Source organism: Ovis aries, chromosome 7 (assembly GCF_016772045.2).
Source record: "Ovis aries strain OAR_USU_Benz2616 breed Rambouillet chromosome 7, ARS-UI_Ramb_v3.0, whole genome shotgun sequence".
Lineage (NCBI taxonomy): Eukaryota > Metazoa > Chordata > Mammalia > Artiodactyla > Bovidae > Ovis > Ovis aries.
The window spans coordinates 20,206,147-20,220,017 of NC_056060.1; the positions used below are offsets into that span (position 1 = coordinate 20,206,147).

Here is a 13,871-nt window from a genome sequence, read left to right on the forward strand (position 1 = left end):
TCAGTGTCTTGCATAGACAGATAGATGTCATTTTGAGACTGTAAAAGCCTGTCTAATTATACCATGGGCTGAATCTCATGTTTTCCTTCTGACTGGCTTGGTTTTTCTCGGCTTAAAAATAATCCAATGTCCTGCTCCTCTCAGACTGTGCTTCCTAGACCACCTCCTGAGGCACCTGGATAGGAAAAGAACAAGCAAGGCCCCAAGCCACCTCTACAACCTGACAAATGAAAGCCTAGTCATTACCACTCAGTATGAGGTGTTTTCCAGATAGGATATTATTAAAGAAATGTCTTTTTGTTTTCCCAGGCACAATTCCTCACTACAGAAGGGAATGAGTCAGGCTGGCTCAAGTTCTCAACATGCCAATTTTCTCCAACAGTCAATCAGTCACCTCTCAGGCCTAATGTTTAACCTGGTCACTCTTCCTCAGAGCTTTCTGCAGTCAGTAAATATTAAGAACCTCTTAAAAGAAGGCAATGGCAACCCACTCCAGTACTCTTGCCTGGAAAATCCCATGGACGGAGGAGCCTGGTAGGCTGCAGTCCATGGGGTCGCTAAGAGTTGGACAGGACTGAGCGACTTCACTTTCACTTTTCACTTTCATGCACTGGAGAAGGAAATGGCAACCCACTCCAGTGTTCTTGCCTGGAGAATCCCAGGGACAGGGGAGCCTGGTGGGCTGCCATCTATGGGGTCGCAGAGTCGGACATGACTGAAGCGACTTAGCAGCAGCAGCAACAAGCACACCAAGGAGCAAGCTCCACAGCATACTAACACACCATCATGGGGGAGCAGGGAGACACAATAAACAGAAGAGCTATCACACTATATGCCGGGAGCAAGCGTGAGGAATTCCACCCGTGACAAGGTCATGCAGCAGAGCTCTGATGGCAAGGCTAATCAGACCTCAGGTTTTCCCCCTGGAATTTCCTAAGCATCCACCCCCCGTCCCCCCCCAAAAACAAGAGTCTGCCTGCTTTTCCACGCTTCTAATATTTTCTGGAAAAAGTCAAATCAGGGCTTTAGCCTTCTGCATTTGAAAGGGATGTTTCAATTAAACCCCTCTGATAGCTCTCTAGCTTGCCTAACAGGTTCCCCCGGACCTCTTACAGCTTGTGAATTGCTTATAGCCCCCCAACCACGAGGCACAAAGCTTAAAGCATCTTAAAGATACACAGCCTTTTCTAAAAGAGTTAAAAATCATATTGGTAGAGGGTTTTCACTGTTGACTCAATGACTGCTGCCAGGCCTCCATATTCTTTATCTTTTAGGCACCTGGGAGGATGTTACTCAATGTCAACGAGATATGGAAGAAGATATATAGTAGTTTTGATGTTAGCAACACTAGACTTTTGGGTTAATTACTTCTCTTTGTTACATATCACTGCATTCCTCTTGTGTCCTTGCTATGTAAGAATGTAACTTTATTTAGTGCTTTCTGAGAGTGGCACCAGACTTTGGGAAGATCAACACAAATAAGTCTTCTAGTTAACAAACCCTTATCAGAAAAAAGGCTGTAAAATGTTAATTGGCCCTTTTTGGCCAGAAGATGATGTAAATCACGTAAGACTTGTGTATACAATTAGGTATGCAGAGAGAAAAGCCTGGTTTTGATAAAGAGTCTGGACTGCTAACGCCGCATAACTTTGTGTTACCCATTGATCTCCACATTTTATCAAAAGTATAATAGGCCTTCTGAACAACAGAGGACGGGGCCAGTCGCTGGACTGGTTTCTCCTCTTTACTCTAATTTCAGGCTGAATTCCCACCTGGAGCGGAGCAGCTCACCATGTCTACTTACTTGTCCCGGCTTTTAAGATCCACGCGAGGGGGAGCCCAAGGCAGGGCACCCCCCGATATTCAAGTGGGCGCCGGTGGCCCAACGTAGATGGTGCAAGCTCCTTTTCTGGAACTTTACTGGCCTTCCCAGTAAGCCAAGTTATTCAGCCTTCTTTCTCCACTTAATTTTCCTACTACACTATTTCTTCCTAATCTAATCTTATATTAATAAATAAACAAGTTTTCCTCACCAACGCCGTCTCCGCTTCAAATTCTCTGGATCCACCGGGGCTGGATCCCGGCAACTGTACCTCTAGTATGTTTCATTCATTGGACAAACATTTGTTGAGCACTCATTATATGCCAAATTTGTCACAAAGTGGCAGGGGAAGGCCTTTCTGATGAGGTGAATTTTAGCAGAGTCACGAAAAAAATAAAGGAGTAAGCCACATGTATCGGCAGGAAGAACACTCCAAGTAGAGGGAAAGGCAAAAGCTTTGGGGCAGAAGTGTGCTTGTTATGTGTAACGAACAGCATGGAGGAATTGGCTGAAACAGTAACCAAGGGGATGATGGTAAGAGATTAAATCAGAGAATAGAGCCTAGATTGGACTTTGTAGGATGATGAAATTACTTTGGCATTTACTCTGTCAGCTGGGAAGCCACTGGTGAATACTAAGTGTAGGTATGAAATTATCTGTATGTTTTAACAGGCTCCCTCTGGCTACTATGTGGACAATTGTAGAGAGAGGATAGTGGAAATAAGATCAATTAGGAGGTTCTGAAAGCAATCCAGAAAGGGGGAGGGGGAGGTTTGGATGAGGGCAGCAGCTGTAAAAGTGAGAAATTCTGGATATTTTATAGGTTAATATATTTGTTAATGGACTGAATGTAGAAAGTGAGAGAAAAAGGAGGCAAGCATGATCTCAAGGTTTCTGGTCTGAGTAACTTCAAGAATAGAATTTCCAGTTACTGAGATGAGGAAGACTACAGAAGAATTAGCATGGGTATTTTTTTGTTGTTGGTTTGTTTTTATTTTGTTTTGCTTAGGGATAGAGCAATGATGGTAGTAAAAAACCAGGAGTTCAAAGTTTAGGAAATGTTAAGTTTAGGACTTATTTAACATCTAAGTGAAGTTGTCAAGTAGGCAGCTGCATATCAAGTCCAGAGCTCAGGAAAATGGTTGAGATATAACTTTCAGAAATCAGTTTACATGTGATGTTTTTTTCCCACTTTCATTCTCCTTTGCCCCACAGAGAATACTCAACTCAATTTACTCTGGCCCAGTTAAGTACTTCCCTGTTAGGACAGTTGATAAAGAATCCGCCTGCAACGCAGCAGACCTCAGTTTGATTCCTGAGTCGGGAAGAGTTGCTGGAGAAAGGATAGGCTATCCACTCCAGTATTTTGGCCTGGAAAATTCCATGGACTCGATAGTCAATGGGGTCACAGAGAGTCAGACACGACTGAGTGACTCTCATTTTCAGTTACTTGACTAATTCCAATAGTGCTGTGAATTCAGCAACCTCAGATTTTGCCTTGGAGACTCATCCCCAAGATTATACATAAGAACCACTTGGAAGACTAAAACCTGAGTTGGTTTATGGCTATACAGTCTCTAAAAAGCTACTACTCTTGAAGACCAAGACCTGGGTTTTGGTCTTTCACTCCCGCCTTGGTGCTCAGGTTGAAAACACCACACCCTCTTTTCATTCATCTACTTCCAGATTCTACAGAGGCTTCTATTTACGGATGGGAAGGTCCCTTAAAGGCTATCAGATACAGAGACAATAGGAATTTAATGCGCACCCCCCCCCCCAACCCTTTGCTGGCCATGTTTACATAGTAAAGCCTACAAGTTTTCACGGTTAGATCTACTGCTGCTTTCTCAACTCCACAAAGAACACTGAGTGAAGTTTAGGAATAATATCCCCTCTTCCTTATGTACTCAAAAGAAAAATGCCCTGATTATTCACCCTTGGATTGGTTGAAGTATCACTAGTATACTAAGCAGATAGGAAATTAATGCAGGTTATATCACTTTACCCTTATAAGGAATGATTATAACAACTGTCACTTCAGCCTTTGGGTCAATGAAGTAGGTCACTTCTCTCTGTTCTTTAGGGGAGCTGCTCAATCAGAAAGCCTGTTCTTGTCCCACCAGCTGAGCTAGATGGCATACTAACAGCAAGAAAGGTAACTGAACTCTCAGAACACATGTCAGCAGTGGTCAAAGAAGGGGACTCTTAGGGTGCAGAGTCTACCTCTTAAATAGTTCAGAAATTATTTGATTTTCTTCCCTTCAAGAGGTGAAGCCTAATTTCCCTACTCTTGAGTGTGGGCTGGACTTAGTGACCTGATTCTAAAGAATAAAATATAGCATATGTTATACATACATATATTTATAAAATGTTTTTTATATATGTATGTATATATATTAAAATGTGTACAACTTTGGAAACTAGTTCACAAAATACAAAGTGGCTTTCTGTGCACACATATGCTGTTTCTCTCTTTCTCCTGGTCACACACTCTGGGGGAGGTTAGCTGTCATACTGGGAAGACACTCGACAGGCCATGGAGAGGCCCACATAGTGAGGAATTAAGGCCTTCTGCACAGTCACTGAGGCAGTCATCTAGGAAACAATCCTCCAGCCCCAGCCAACAACTTGAGAGACCCTGAGTCAGAACCACCCCACGAATGTGCTCCAGAATTCCTGACCCACATAAACTGTGAGGTAATAAATATTTATTGTTTTAAGCTACTTATTTTGGGGATAACTTATTATGCAGCAGCTGCTGCTGCTAAGTCGCTTGTCGTGTCCAACTCTGTGTGACCCCATAGATGGCAGCCCACCAGACTCTGCCGTCCCTGGGATTTTCCAGGCAAGAACACTGGAGTGGGTTGCCATGGGATTTTCCAGGCAAGAGTACTGGAGTGGGGTGCCATTGCCTTCTCAGTATTAATCAGCAACAGATTAATATAATCACCCAATGATGCAGATATTACCCCATTTTTATAGATTAGAAAACTCACGTTTGGTAAAGTTATTTAAGATCTAAAATTATACTGCTAATAAAAAGTAAAGCCAAAATCCAAATTCAGGGATGTCTGATTCCAGAGGCCATGTTCTTTGTTCTTTACCAAACAGGACGGGAAATAAACCAAACTAGAACAGAGTCCACAAAAAATAAAAATATACAACATGCATTACTGGTAACTGCAAAGCAAACTGCCCAAATGTTTTCTTTGCTTGCAGATGTATTAGAACACTCTAGACCCTAGGAGGGACTGATCTATTTGCTGTAATTTAACTACTGTACTTTATATATTATAACGTAAAGTGTCTTGGACTTCAAGCAGAGAAATTTGGCTCTATTGAGGCTTTATTACTCACTGAGTAACCCAAGGTGGGTCATTTAAAATCCTTTGAGGTTCAGTATTTACTTCTGTAAAATGGGAATAAAATACTCACAATTCACAGAGGTCTTATGAGGATTACTTTACATCTCTCTATCAATCTAGCACACTATTGGAGCCCAGTGTCAAAAATAAATATTTAAACTTCATTTTCAGTCAAGGAAAGTTTAGGCTAAGGCAGGTGTTATGAGTTCTAAGAAATCAAAGAAATGCTGAATATTACGTCTTCTCCCTGTTTGCTGATATAAACAGGACTCTTGTTTATAGCTCTAATAAAGTTTACTCATGTCAGATACTGAAAAATTATATTGAATACTGGCCTATTTATATTGATTATGGTGCCTCGCCTTATATGGGCTTGCCATTTAATAAGGAAGTACTTAAATGGGTCCTGTTGGTCTGCAGGTAGGTCTGAGGAGTTGAACAGAGCAAATACTGCTTACTTCACTTTACCTTTTCAGGAAGGCACAGATTAGGTAGCAAAGAAGTAATGGATCTTTAAAAGAGATCACAGACCCATTTGGAAATTAACTCATGATCTGGCCTTATTAGCTACATACTCTAAATCCCATGGATTACTGGATGGACCCTTCCAGGGTCCTGATGAATGGCAACACTGGGGTTCCAAGTCTTAAGTTACCCACCAATACCTGATCCAATCTCATTATCTGGGCCTTTGGCTGAGGACAAACGCATGTTCCTCAGTACCTTCTGCTGCCTAAGCTGCTGGCACTTAGAGAAAAACATCCAGCTTCTCTGCTAGGCTGGTGGATGTGCAGAGTGTCAACTTAGGCAACGGAGGTATTTTTAGCTGAACTGAAGAACTGACTCGTCGGAAAAGACCCTGATGCTGGGAAAGATTGAAGGCAGGAGGAAAAGCGCGACAGAGGATGAGATGGTTGGATGGCATCACCGACCTGATGGACCTAAGTTTGAGTAAGCTCCGGGAGTTGGTGATGAACAGGGAAGTCTGGCATGCTATAGTCCATGGGATCGCAAAGAGTCGGACATGACCGAGTGACTGAACTGAACCAAAGGTTAAATAAAGTTAACACAACAGAGCTGAGATAGGGATCAAGGTATGGGGCCCCTTACCTGCACTGCTCATTTAGTGCTCATTTTTCAAAGCAAATTCATAATCTTGCAACTCATTTTCAGAGAAACTCCATCCTTAAAAGATACTGTACAGTGTCGCACCATACAACACACTGATACTATAGAGATGGTCTCTCTGCTTCCTTCAGGCAACCTATCAAATCCCAGAAACACCTCAAATTTTATAGGCAAAAATAGAAGTTTGGCTGAAGGTAGACGGAGAGTTAAGATTTACTGCTAGCCAAGGGCCAAGCCCAAGAAGCAATACAAGATGGCCGAGACAGAAGCAAGAAAGATGTTGGCTTTTTGGCTCAACGATTATGCAGAGCAGATTCATCACTGACTGTGAAGTCTAGAGCAGTCTGGGTCTAGGTGCTGCCTTCTGCAGATGAGGCTCTTCCTTTTCCTGCAGGTGAAACCACTGGGTAGGAGGCACTGAAGTCTCCACTAAGACACTCTAATCACCTGGGGTGCTTTTAATAAGCCTGATGCCTAGGCCACATTTCATATACCTTAAAATCATCTTTGTAAACCGCTGCTCTAACACTTTTCCTGGCCTCAGTGTCTGAGGGGATTAGAGGGAGTGTCTGAGACAGGGAGATGTATGTTTGGAAGTACAGGGGGCACTGAGGTGACAGCTGCAAGGTTAAGAACCTGACAGTCACTACTATTAGGAAAAGAAGCTTAGAAATCACTTCCTTCACTAACCCAGCTTCTCATCTGTGTCCATATAAGGAAACCACAGACCTTTAGAGCCTTATAGAACCTTCAAGATCATCTACCTCAGCCTACTTCATCATATACTTGGAGAGTCTGAGGCCCAAAAAAGGAATGTGACTAGTCAGGGTCATGGCAAGTTTTTAATAGCAGGGTCAGGATTAGAACCCATTTCTTCTCTCAGTCAATACCTTTCACTGTTATTTAATATGTTCTGAACACAGCAGTATGGCGTAATGCTTAGGAACGTGTGCTGTGGCATGAGAGTGCTTGAGTGAGGACGCTGGCTCCACTGGTTGACTCTGTCACACTGAGCAAGTCATTCAATGCCCTTGAGCCTCAATTTTCTCACCTGGAAAGTAGAGAGAATAATGGCATTTACCTCAGAGTGTTGTGAAGACTACAAGAGAGGAGCGGGACAAGTAATGTACTTGGCACAGCACCTAGCACACAGTAAGCAAGCAGTAATGTTAGCTGTTCTTATTCTTATAACAATGAAGTAGGTCAGGGTAGCACCCTGAAGAGAGGAAAAGAAGGAACAGGTATGGTTATTTGGGCTATGGCTGATGTCCAAAATGTTCAAGCAGCTCTGCTTTCAGAGACTTTTCAAGTCAGGGCAATTCTGAGACAACCAGCTTTGACATGAGCTTGAACTTAACCATGACACAACCTCAAAGCATCTTCACCTAGAAGATGAACTAGCTGCCCATCAAACAAACGAGCACAAAAACAGTCTGCATGCTGAAAGTGCTGTACAAATGTGAGAGATGTATTATTACTCTTAATAATGGTATTTGTCACCATCACCATACAGTCTGCCTCGGCCAGTCTGAACTTTGATATATCAGTCATAAGTCCATGCAACGGAATAAGAAGCAGGGAGTCAGGACAAGGTCACTCACAGAAACCCTAAGATTTAGTCATAAGATTCAAACAGAAAGAAAGCTAATAAGTAGGGACAAGAAAAACAAGATCAGTCTTGGCTCTCATTGTCACCAAAAGATTGAATGCATTTAAAATGCCCGATGAGCAGCGAGACATAATGATGGGCTTAGTAAGACACAAGACCCAAACCTTCTTGGTGCTGGGATGGACCTTTCACAAGAGGTGATGGCATGTCTACTGCAGAGAATTTGAAGACCACCAAAATCCTTTTCCAAAAACAGCAATACTCCTCAAACTCCTTGTTTGCTGGATTAATCAAAAAGATGAAAGGGTGAGGACAGGGTCTGGGAGTCATGAGAGGTATTTTTTCAACTTTGTAAACTACATAGAAAATTTTAACTTGTTTTTGTGAGTACATTTTTTAATTTCAGAAAAACAAGTAAGATGAAAAGAGAGGGAATAAGGGCTAGAAAAGCTGAAAACTTTCAGAGACAGAAAATTCAATATTTATTCATTCACAAATGCTGTACGGGTACGGTGTGGAGTCTCTGGAAGACAAAAGACTCTGAAGAGTCCAAAGCCTCAAAAAGGAAGGAGAAGATCCCAAGACAGGCTGTTTATGGGACAGAGGTCATCCTACAAGGTCTAGTCATCACTGTTCCCTCTCCCCCTGGCCAGCCCTGCTCCATCTTCCTCCCCTAGCATCTGCTCGGGTCACCTGCCAAATACCTAAGAAATGTAATCCTCAACAGTAATAGTATCTTCTTGTTTACACTGTGCCTCGTGCTTGTCCTTTGAAAAAAGAGAAAGAACAAACTCTACTTCAGGTGCAAGGCCTTCCCTACTACATGTATATACAATCATCCCCAAAATTCCTCTCTCAAGAGGCATCTACAGATTAGGGTAGAAAAGCACTGCCACCTCAGGTCTGTTTCCAAATATGTGTCCCTCCCTGTGGTTCCTTCAGCCTTTTCTTTTGTACATAACAAGTAACTCAAGATTTGGTCAGGTGACATACAATGCCTTGTCCCTGGCTAGTCTAAGTCCTTAACTCCCCACAGAGCTGAGGCCAAACACCACCTTGGGAAGCTCTCAACTGCAGGGAAAGCCAGATAGGGAAGAAGGGGTCTGAGTGTAGAGTAAGTGCTAACAAAATATATACGTATGGGCTGAATTATATTGCCCTTAAAATGCCAATTTAGTTAAAACCACAAATGAAGATTATGAATCTCCTTCTGGCAGAGGTCACTTACTTTTCCTGAAAATCCCCTGAATTTCTCTGTTCTTGAGTACCACCACCTCTTGCCTATTACTTAGTAGAGTTTTTATAAATCATTATAGCTATAAAAAGATAACTGTCTCTTATCCCACCCTAGTGGAACTGAGGAAAAAAAAAAAAAAAACAAGAGTTTACATGAAAATGTTTTGAGAATAACACACACACTACTCTAAATTTAAGGCAATTTTCTACCCCGACCACAATCAGGAGCTAGTTTCAAATATGATCCTGGGTCTATGGAAAACCTTTTTAAATTTACACAAGAAAAGTCAGATGTTCAGGCTTTACCAGACCAAACTATCTCTAACCCAAAAGACATTAAGTGTTCAGCTGTTTTCCATCCAGGTGTCAGGGGAGAGTAGGAAGAGAGAATAACTAGAATTCCATGTGTTTTCTTAACAGACTAACATATCTGCCCAAGCTAGTTACAGAATATGTTTTAGCATTATATAAAACAGAATTCTCTTAAGGTCTACTTCTTTAAAATTAGGATGTTAATACCACCTGCCCAATCCTCCTCACAGGACTATTATACAGTACAAATGCAATAGAGCACAGTACATGCCTTCACTAAGGTGAGATACTGTGTATGCTGTAACTTCCTCAGAAGACACTCCTGCCTGCAGCTTCCAGACCACTTCCCTGCCAAACAGAATGTGAGGCAATATGCCTCTGGGGCATCTGAACCCCACCTTCTCAAGTATCCAACCAACGGAAAAATAACCTCTCTCCACTCTTGAAAGGGCTGCACAGAAATCATTAACTCCTAATCAATATGATCAGTTAGTCAAGACTTGCAATTGTATGTAATTTATTCTTTAGGCTTGGAGAGCTTGATTTACTAGACACACCACTTTCCCTCCCTCCCTCACCTGTCCTGATCTGTTTCCTCTGCACTTGAACTTTGTGCCAAAGGCTCAGTCTGGAATGCTGCAGGGCCTTAACTCTCTTACGGAGGAGTCAAAGGAGTCAAACATCTACCCATGTAGCTCAGCTCATCTGGGTGGGGAAGGGCCCTTAGCTGGTTTAGAGAAAATGTTTTCTCACACCTTCATCCTATGTTGAACAAATATGGCATTCTTTAAAAACAGAGATAAACCCAGATCTCTCAAAGAAAAGCCACGGAGTTAATCTAATCCTAGGTTCTCTGGTCTGTGTGGGCTGTAACCATGCCACTGTGACTCAATCCCTGCAGGCGTTTAGAATTCAATCTAGCCACCAGAGGCACTGCCCATCCTTACATCAACAAGGACACAAGTCAGGGCAAGTGTCAACAAGGCACTACTTTCATTTAGTAACACCATGTAATAGAAACTGCCTGTGTCCAATTTTTTTTTTTTTTGAGTCCAAATTTTCAGTCTTCCAAATATTTTAAGGAAAATCTGAATACCTGCTATATATAGGCCATTCCCATTTCCTAAATTAATCCATCCAGTTTCTAGAGATCACCCTATAGATTTAGACAAGTTTGTATCCTTTCCAAGCAAAAATGAAAAGGCCTGGAAAATACCCTCATCTCTTCAGTCTGACCTCAAACAGTAGCTCTGCCTCTCCATGGTCATTTTATAAAATGGAAAAACGTGGCGACGGGAGTCAAGACTTGGGGTCCATGCTATCATAGTGTTGCCACAAACTGATGGTATGACACAGAGCCAGCGGTTTTCACTTTTCTGGGTCTCAGTTGCTTCTTTGAAATAATACAGGAAAGTTGGGTTAAATGTTAGTTAGCTCTAAGTCTTACAGTTCTACTGGCCTTCTGTGCAACTTCCAACTACAATCTCATCTTTAGATGCCAGGCACCCAGAGGTTCTATCAAAATTCTAATGAATTACCTACAAATAGTTGATGTTCACCCTGCACACTGTACTTTGCCAAATCCTGCTGGCACAACTACACAATAATACTTAAAGGCACTATTCTAAGAGCTTTACCTAAGGATGAACCATATGAAGCTGCCAACACTGAAGTATTTTTTGAACTACAAAAACAGCAACTTCAACTTATTTATTCCCTCTAACCAACCCATGTGCCATGTGGTAGGTTTTACAAAAGAGGACAACAGAAGCATAGAGAAGTTAAATAACTTGCCACAGTCATGCAGCTAGATGATGGGGTTTAGATTTAAACCCAGGCAGCTGAGCTCCTGAGCCTTCAGTCCTAACCATAACATTATATACTGCCTCCCATAATGAAAACAAGAAAAGCTTGAAGACTGGAAGCCCAAGCCAAGATAGTGTCTCAGAAGGAGAGTGAGAGGCTCACGTCGCAGCCTCTGTTGGGTTGTACCTTTTACTTCAATGGTGGCATTTGCCTTAGGAGCACTGAGAAACTGATATACACAGTGGTATTCGCCTGAATCCTCAGCTCTCGGTTTATTGATCCTGCAGAGATGAGAAGAAAAATCAAGTGAGGAAGCTGGGAACAGTCAAAATACACAATAAAAGGAGAATGAAAGGGGCAACCAGGGACCCTGCTCTCCAAATTGTGCCCCTGCATGCAACTCACTTCCTCCTAACTATAAGCAAAAACCTCCCTCTGTGTACTAATGATTTACTCCTTACTGGATGCCAGGAATACAGAGATGGTTCCTAACCTTAAGATATTTCAGTCTATTGGAGAAATATACTACAAAAAAAGTAATCAAAAGAGCTGTAACAAAGTACTAAAATCTATACTTAGATACAAAAGATGGGCCCATCATCCAAAAGTTCTTGCTGCACCTTGTGGTTCCAGTCAGATAAATAAGAGCAGAAAGAAAGCATCTGTTTCTGCACTTTCCTGAAGAGTTTGTTTTAGTGGTACTGTTCTTCCTACCCTGTATTTTAGTAGCATGCTTTTCAGTAAGTCTAATAACAGAATAGGATCAGTGGGGGGAAAATAATCTGCCATCAGAGCATCAGCCACAGAGATGCAGCTCAACTCTTTTGGGTACAGCTAGAACTCCAGGGCTTTGCATGATCTGGCCCTTCCCTAGTGTCATCTCAGCCACCTTCTAGCCCTGCAGGTCTCTTTTCAGTTTTTCAATGTGCTGAACTTGTTCCTAGCTCAGAACTCTGACAAAAGATGCTCTGTTCTATAGAAAGCTAGTCCCATTATTCTTCATCTCCCTAACTCCTTTTCCATGAGTCTCGGCTTACATGTCATTTCCTCCCACCCCCAATCTAAATGACATCCCTCTCCCTGACATTCTCTCATACTACACTATAACCCTTCACAGCACTTATCACAATGTCTAATTATTTATGCGATTGCTTGATGAATGCCTGTTTTCTCAATAGACCAAGTTCTATGTGGACAGGCATTGTTAATTTGGTGCACAATTCTATACCCAGCACATAACCTAGTGCCTAGAATATAGTAGAAAAATGAATGAACACAAACAAGAGTGAACAACTACGCACAGATCCAGACCAAGTTAAGCAGAGTGAAAGGAAGGACTGTGAGAAGTGTGTGTGATGATAACAGTACTTCTTCTGAATTCTAAAGGGTGATCCTAAACAAGCTTTCTTGGTCCTGAAAGTCAGCTTATCAGCTAACTGCACACTGACCTACATACACCACCACCCCAAACATGTGCAGAAAGGCTAGTGTGTAATTACAGAAAACAAAGAAACATCAGCTTCCAGATGAGAATATAAATATTGTTTCACTCCTACTCTTCTGCTCAACGGTTAAAACATGATACTTGTGATAACCAAATCTTCACTGCACTAGTTAATGTCTGAAAAACTAACCTCAAAACACTGGCCAAACGCATTTATCCATCTTACTGTTCATCTCAAAAAAGAAACAAGTTAAGAGACTATGGATGAGGAGAGACCCAGCCCATTCACAAGACTGTCTTAGCATACCCATAGCAGCATAAGATTCTAAGAGGAGCCGTCAATAGTCTTCTCAAATTGATACAAATGACTATTCTTACATCAATATGCTCCCAGTAAGAAAATAGATGCAAGTCAGTTGCTCTTAGTAATGTTCCCAGAGTTAGGAGGGGGAGGAGGAGAAGCAGCAGCAGCAGCAGCAATATCTTCAGGGTTTAGATTTATTGTACTAAGTTGAGAAGATGACTCCCAAACTATGGGCCATGCCAGTGGGCTCAAAATCTCCTCACAACATTTCCTTCAACTAGCTACTGGGAAGCAACTGAAGTAAATCAAAAATGTCCCCTGCAGGCTAAGCACAAGCACGGTTTGTGACGGGCTCCATGGCTGACTTATGAGGTAGCCCAAAGGTCTCTTCAGCTGTTACTCTACAAAATGTGAGTTGTTACTCTACAGATTTCCCAAAACACTCATGACAATGCAGAACACCCTGGAAAGCCTCAAATAGGCTGAGGAAAAAAGAGGCATTCTATAAAATCAGGTTCAAACTTTATATAAAGTTACAGCTCAAAGCTTTAGGGGTAACAGTGCAAGACCCAAGAGAAACATGATTGGATATCTGGTATCTTTAAAGAAGTATTATTTAAAAAAAAAAAAAACTTGCAAAACTAATGGACAGACCAAGAATAGATGCCTTTTATTCCACCCAATACTGCTATTCAATTAACCTTTTCCAAACTATGAGGACATATCTCAGGCTATATTTCCAATTTTATATCGGAAGAAACTACAGTGGAAAACAGATTAACTACCTTGCTACAAAATGGTATATAGTACAATAGAAAAACAAAAATCCCAAATGATCTAGATTC

At 41.8% G+C, this 13,871-nt stretch overlaps 1 protein-coding gene across 3 annotated transcripts in view; it reads right to left on the reverse strand.

Moving 5' to 3' along the window:
* The window catches only part of NPTN (neuroplastin), a 66,223-nt gene that overhangs the window by 14,071 nt on the left and 38,281 nt on the right, over positions 1–13,871 (reverse strand). For all 3 annotated transcript variants that reach the window (XR_009601345.1, XM_042252141.2, XM_060418551.1), the window contains exon 3: positions 11,465–11,559. Coding sequence is in view for 2 of the 3 variants with exons in the window: in XM_042252141.2 (XP_042108075.1) it covers positions 11,465–11,559 (95 nt within the window). In the remaining variant the exon portion in view is untranslated. The remainder of the gene's footprint in view (positions 1–11,464; positions 11,560–13,871) is intronic.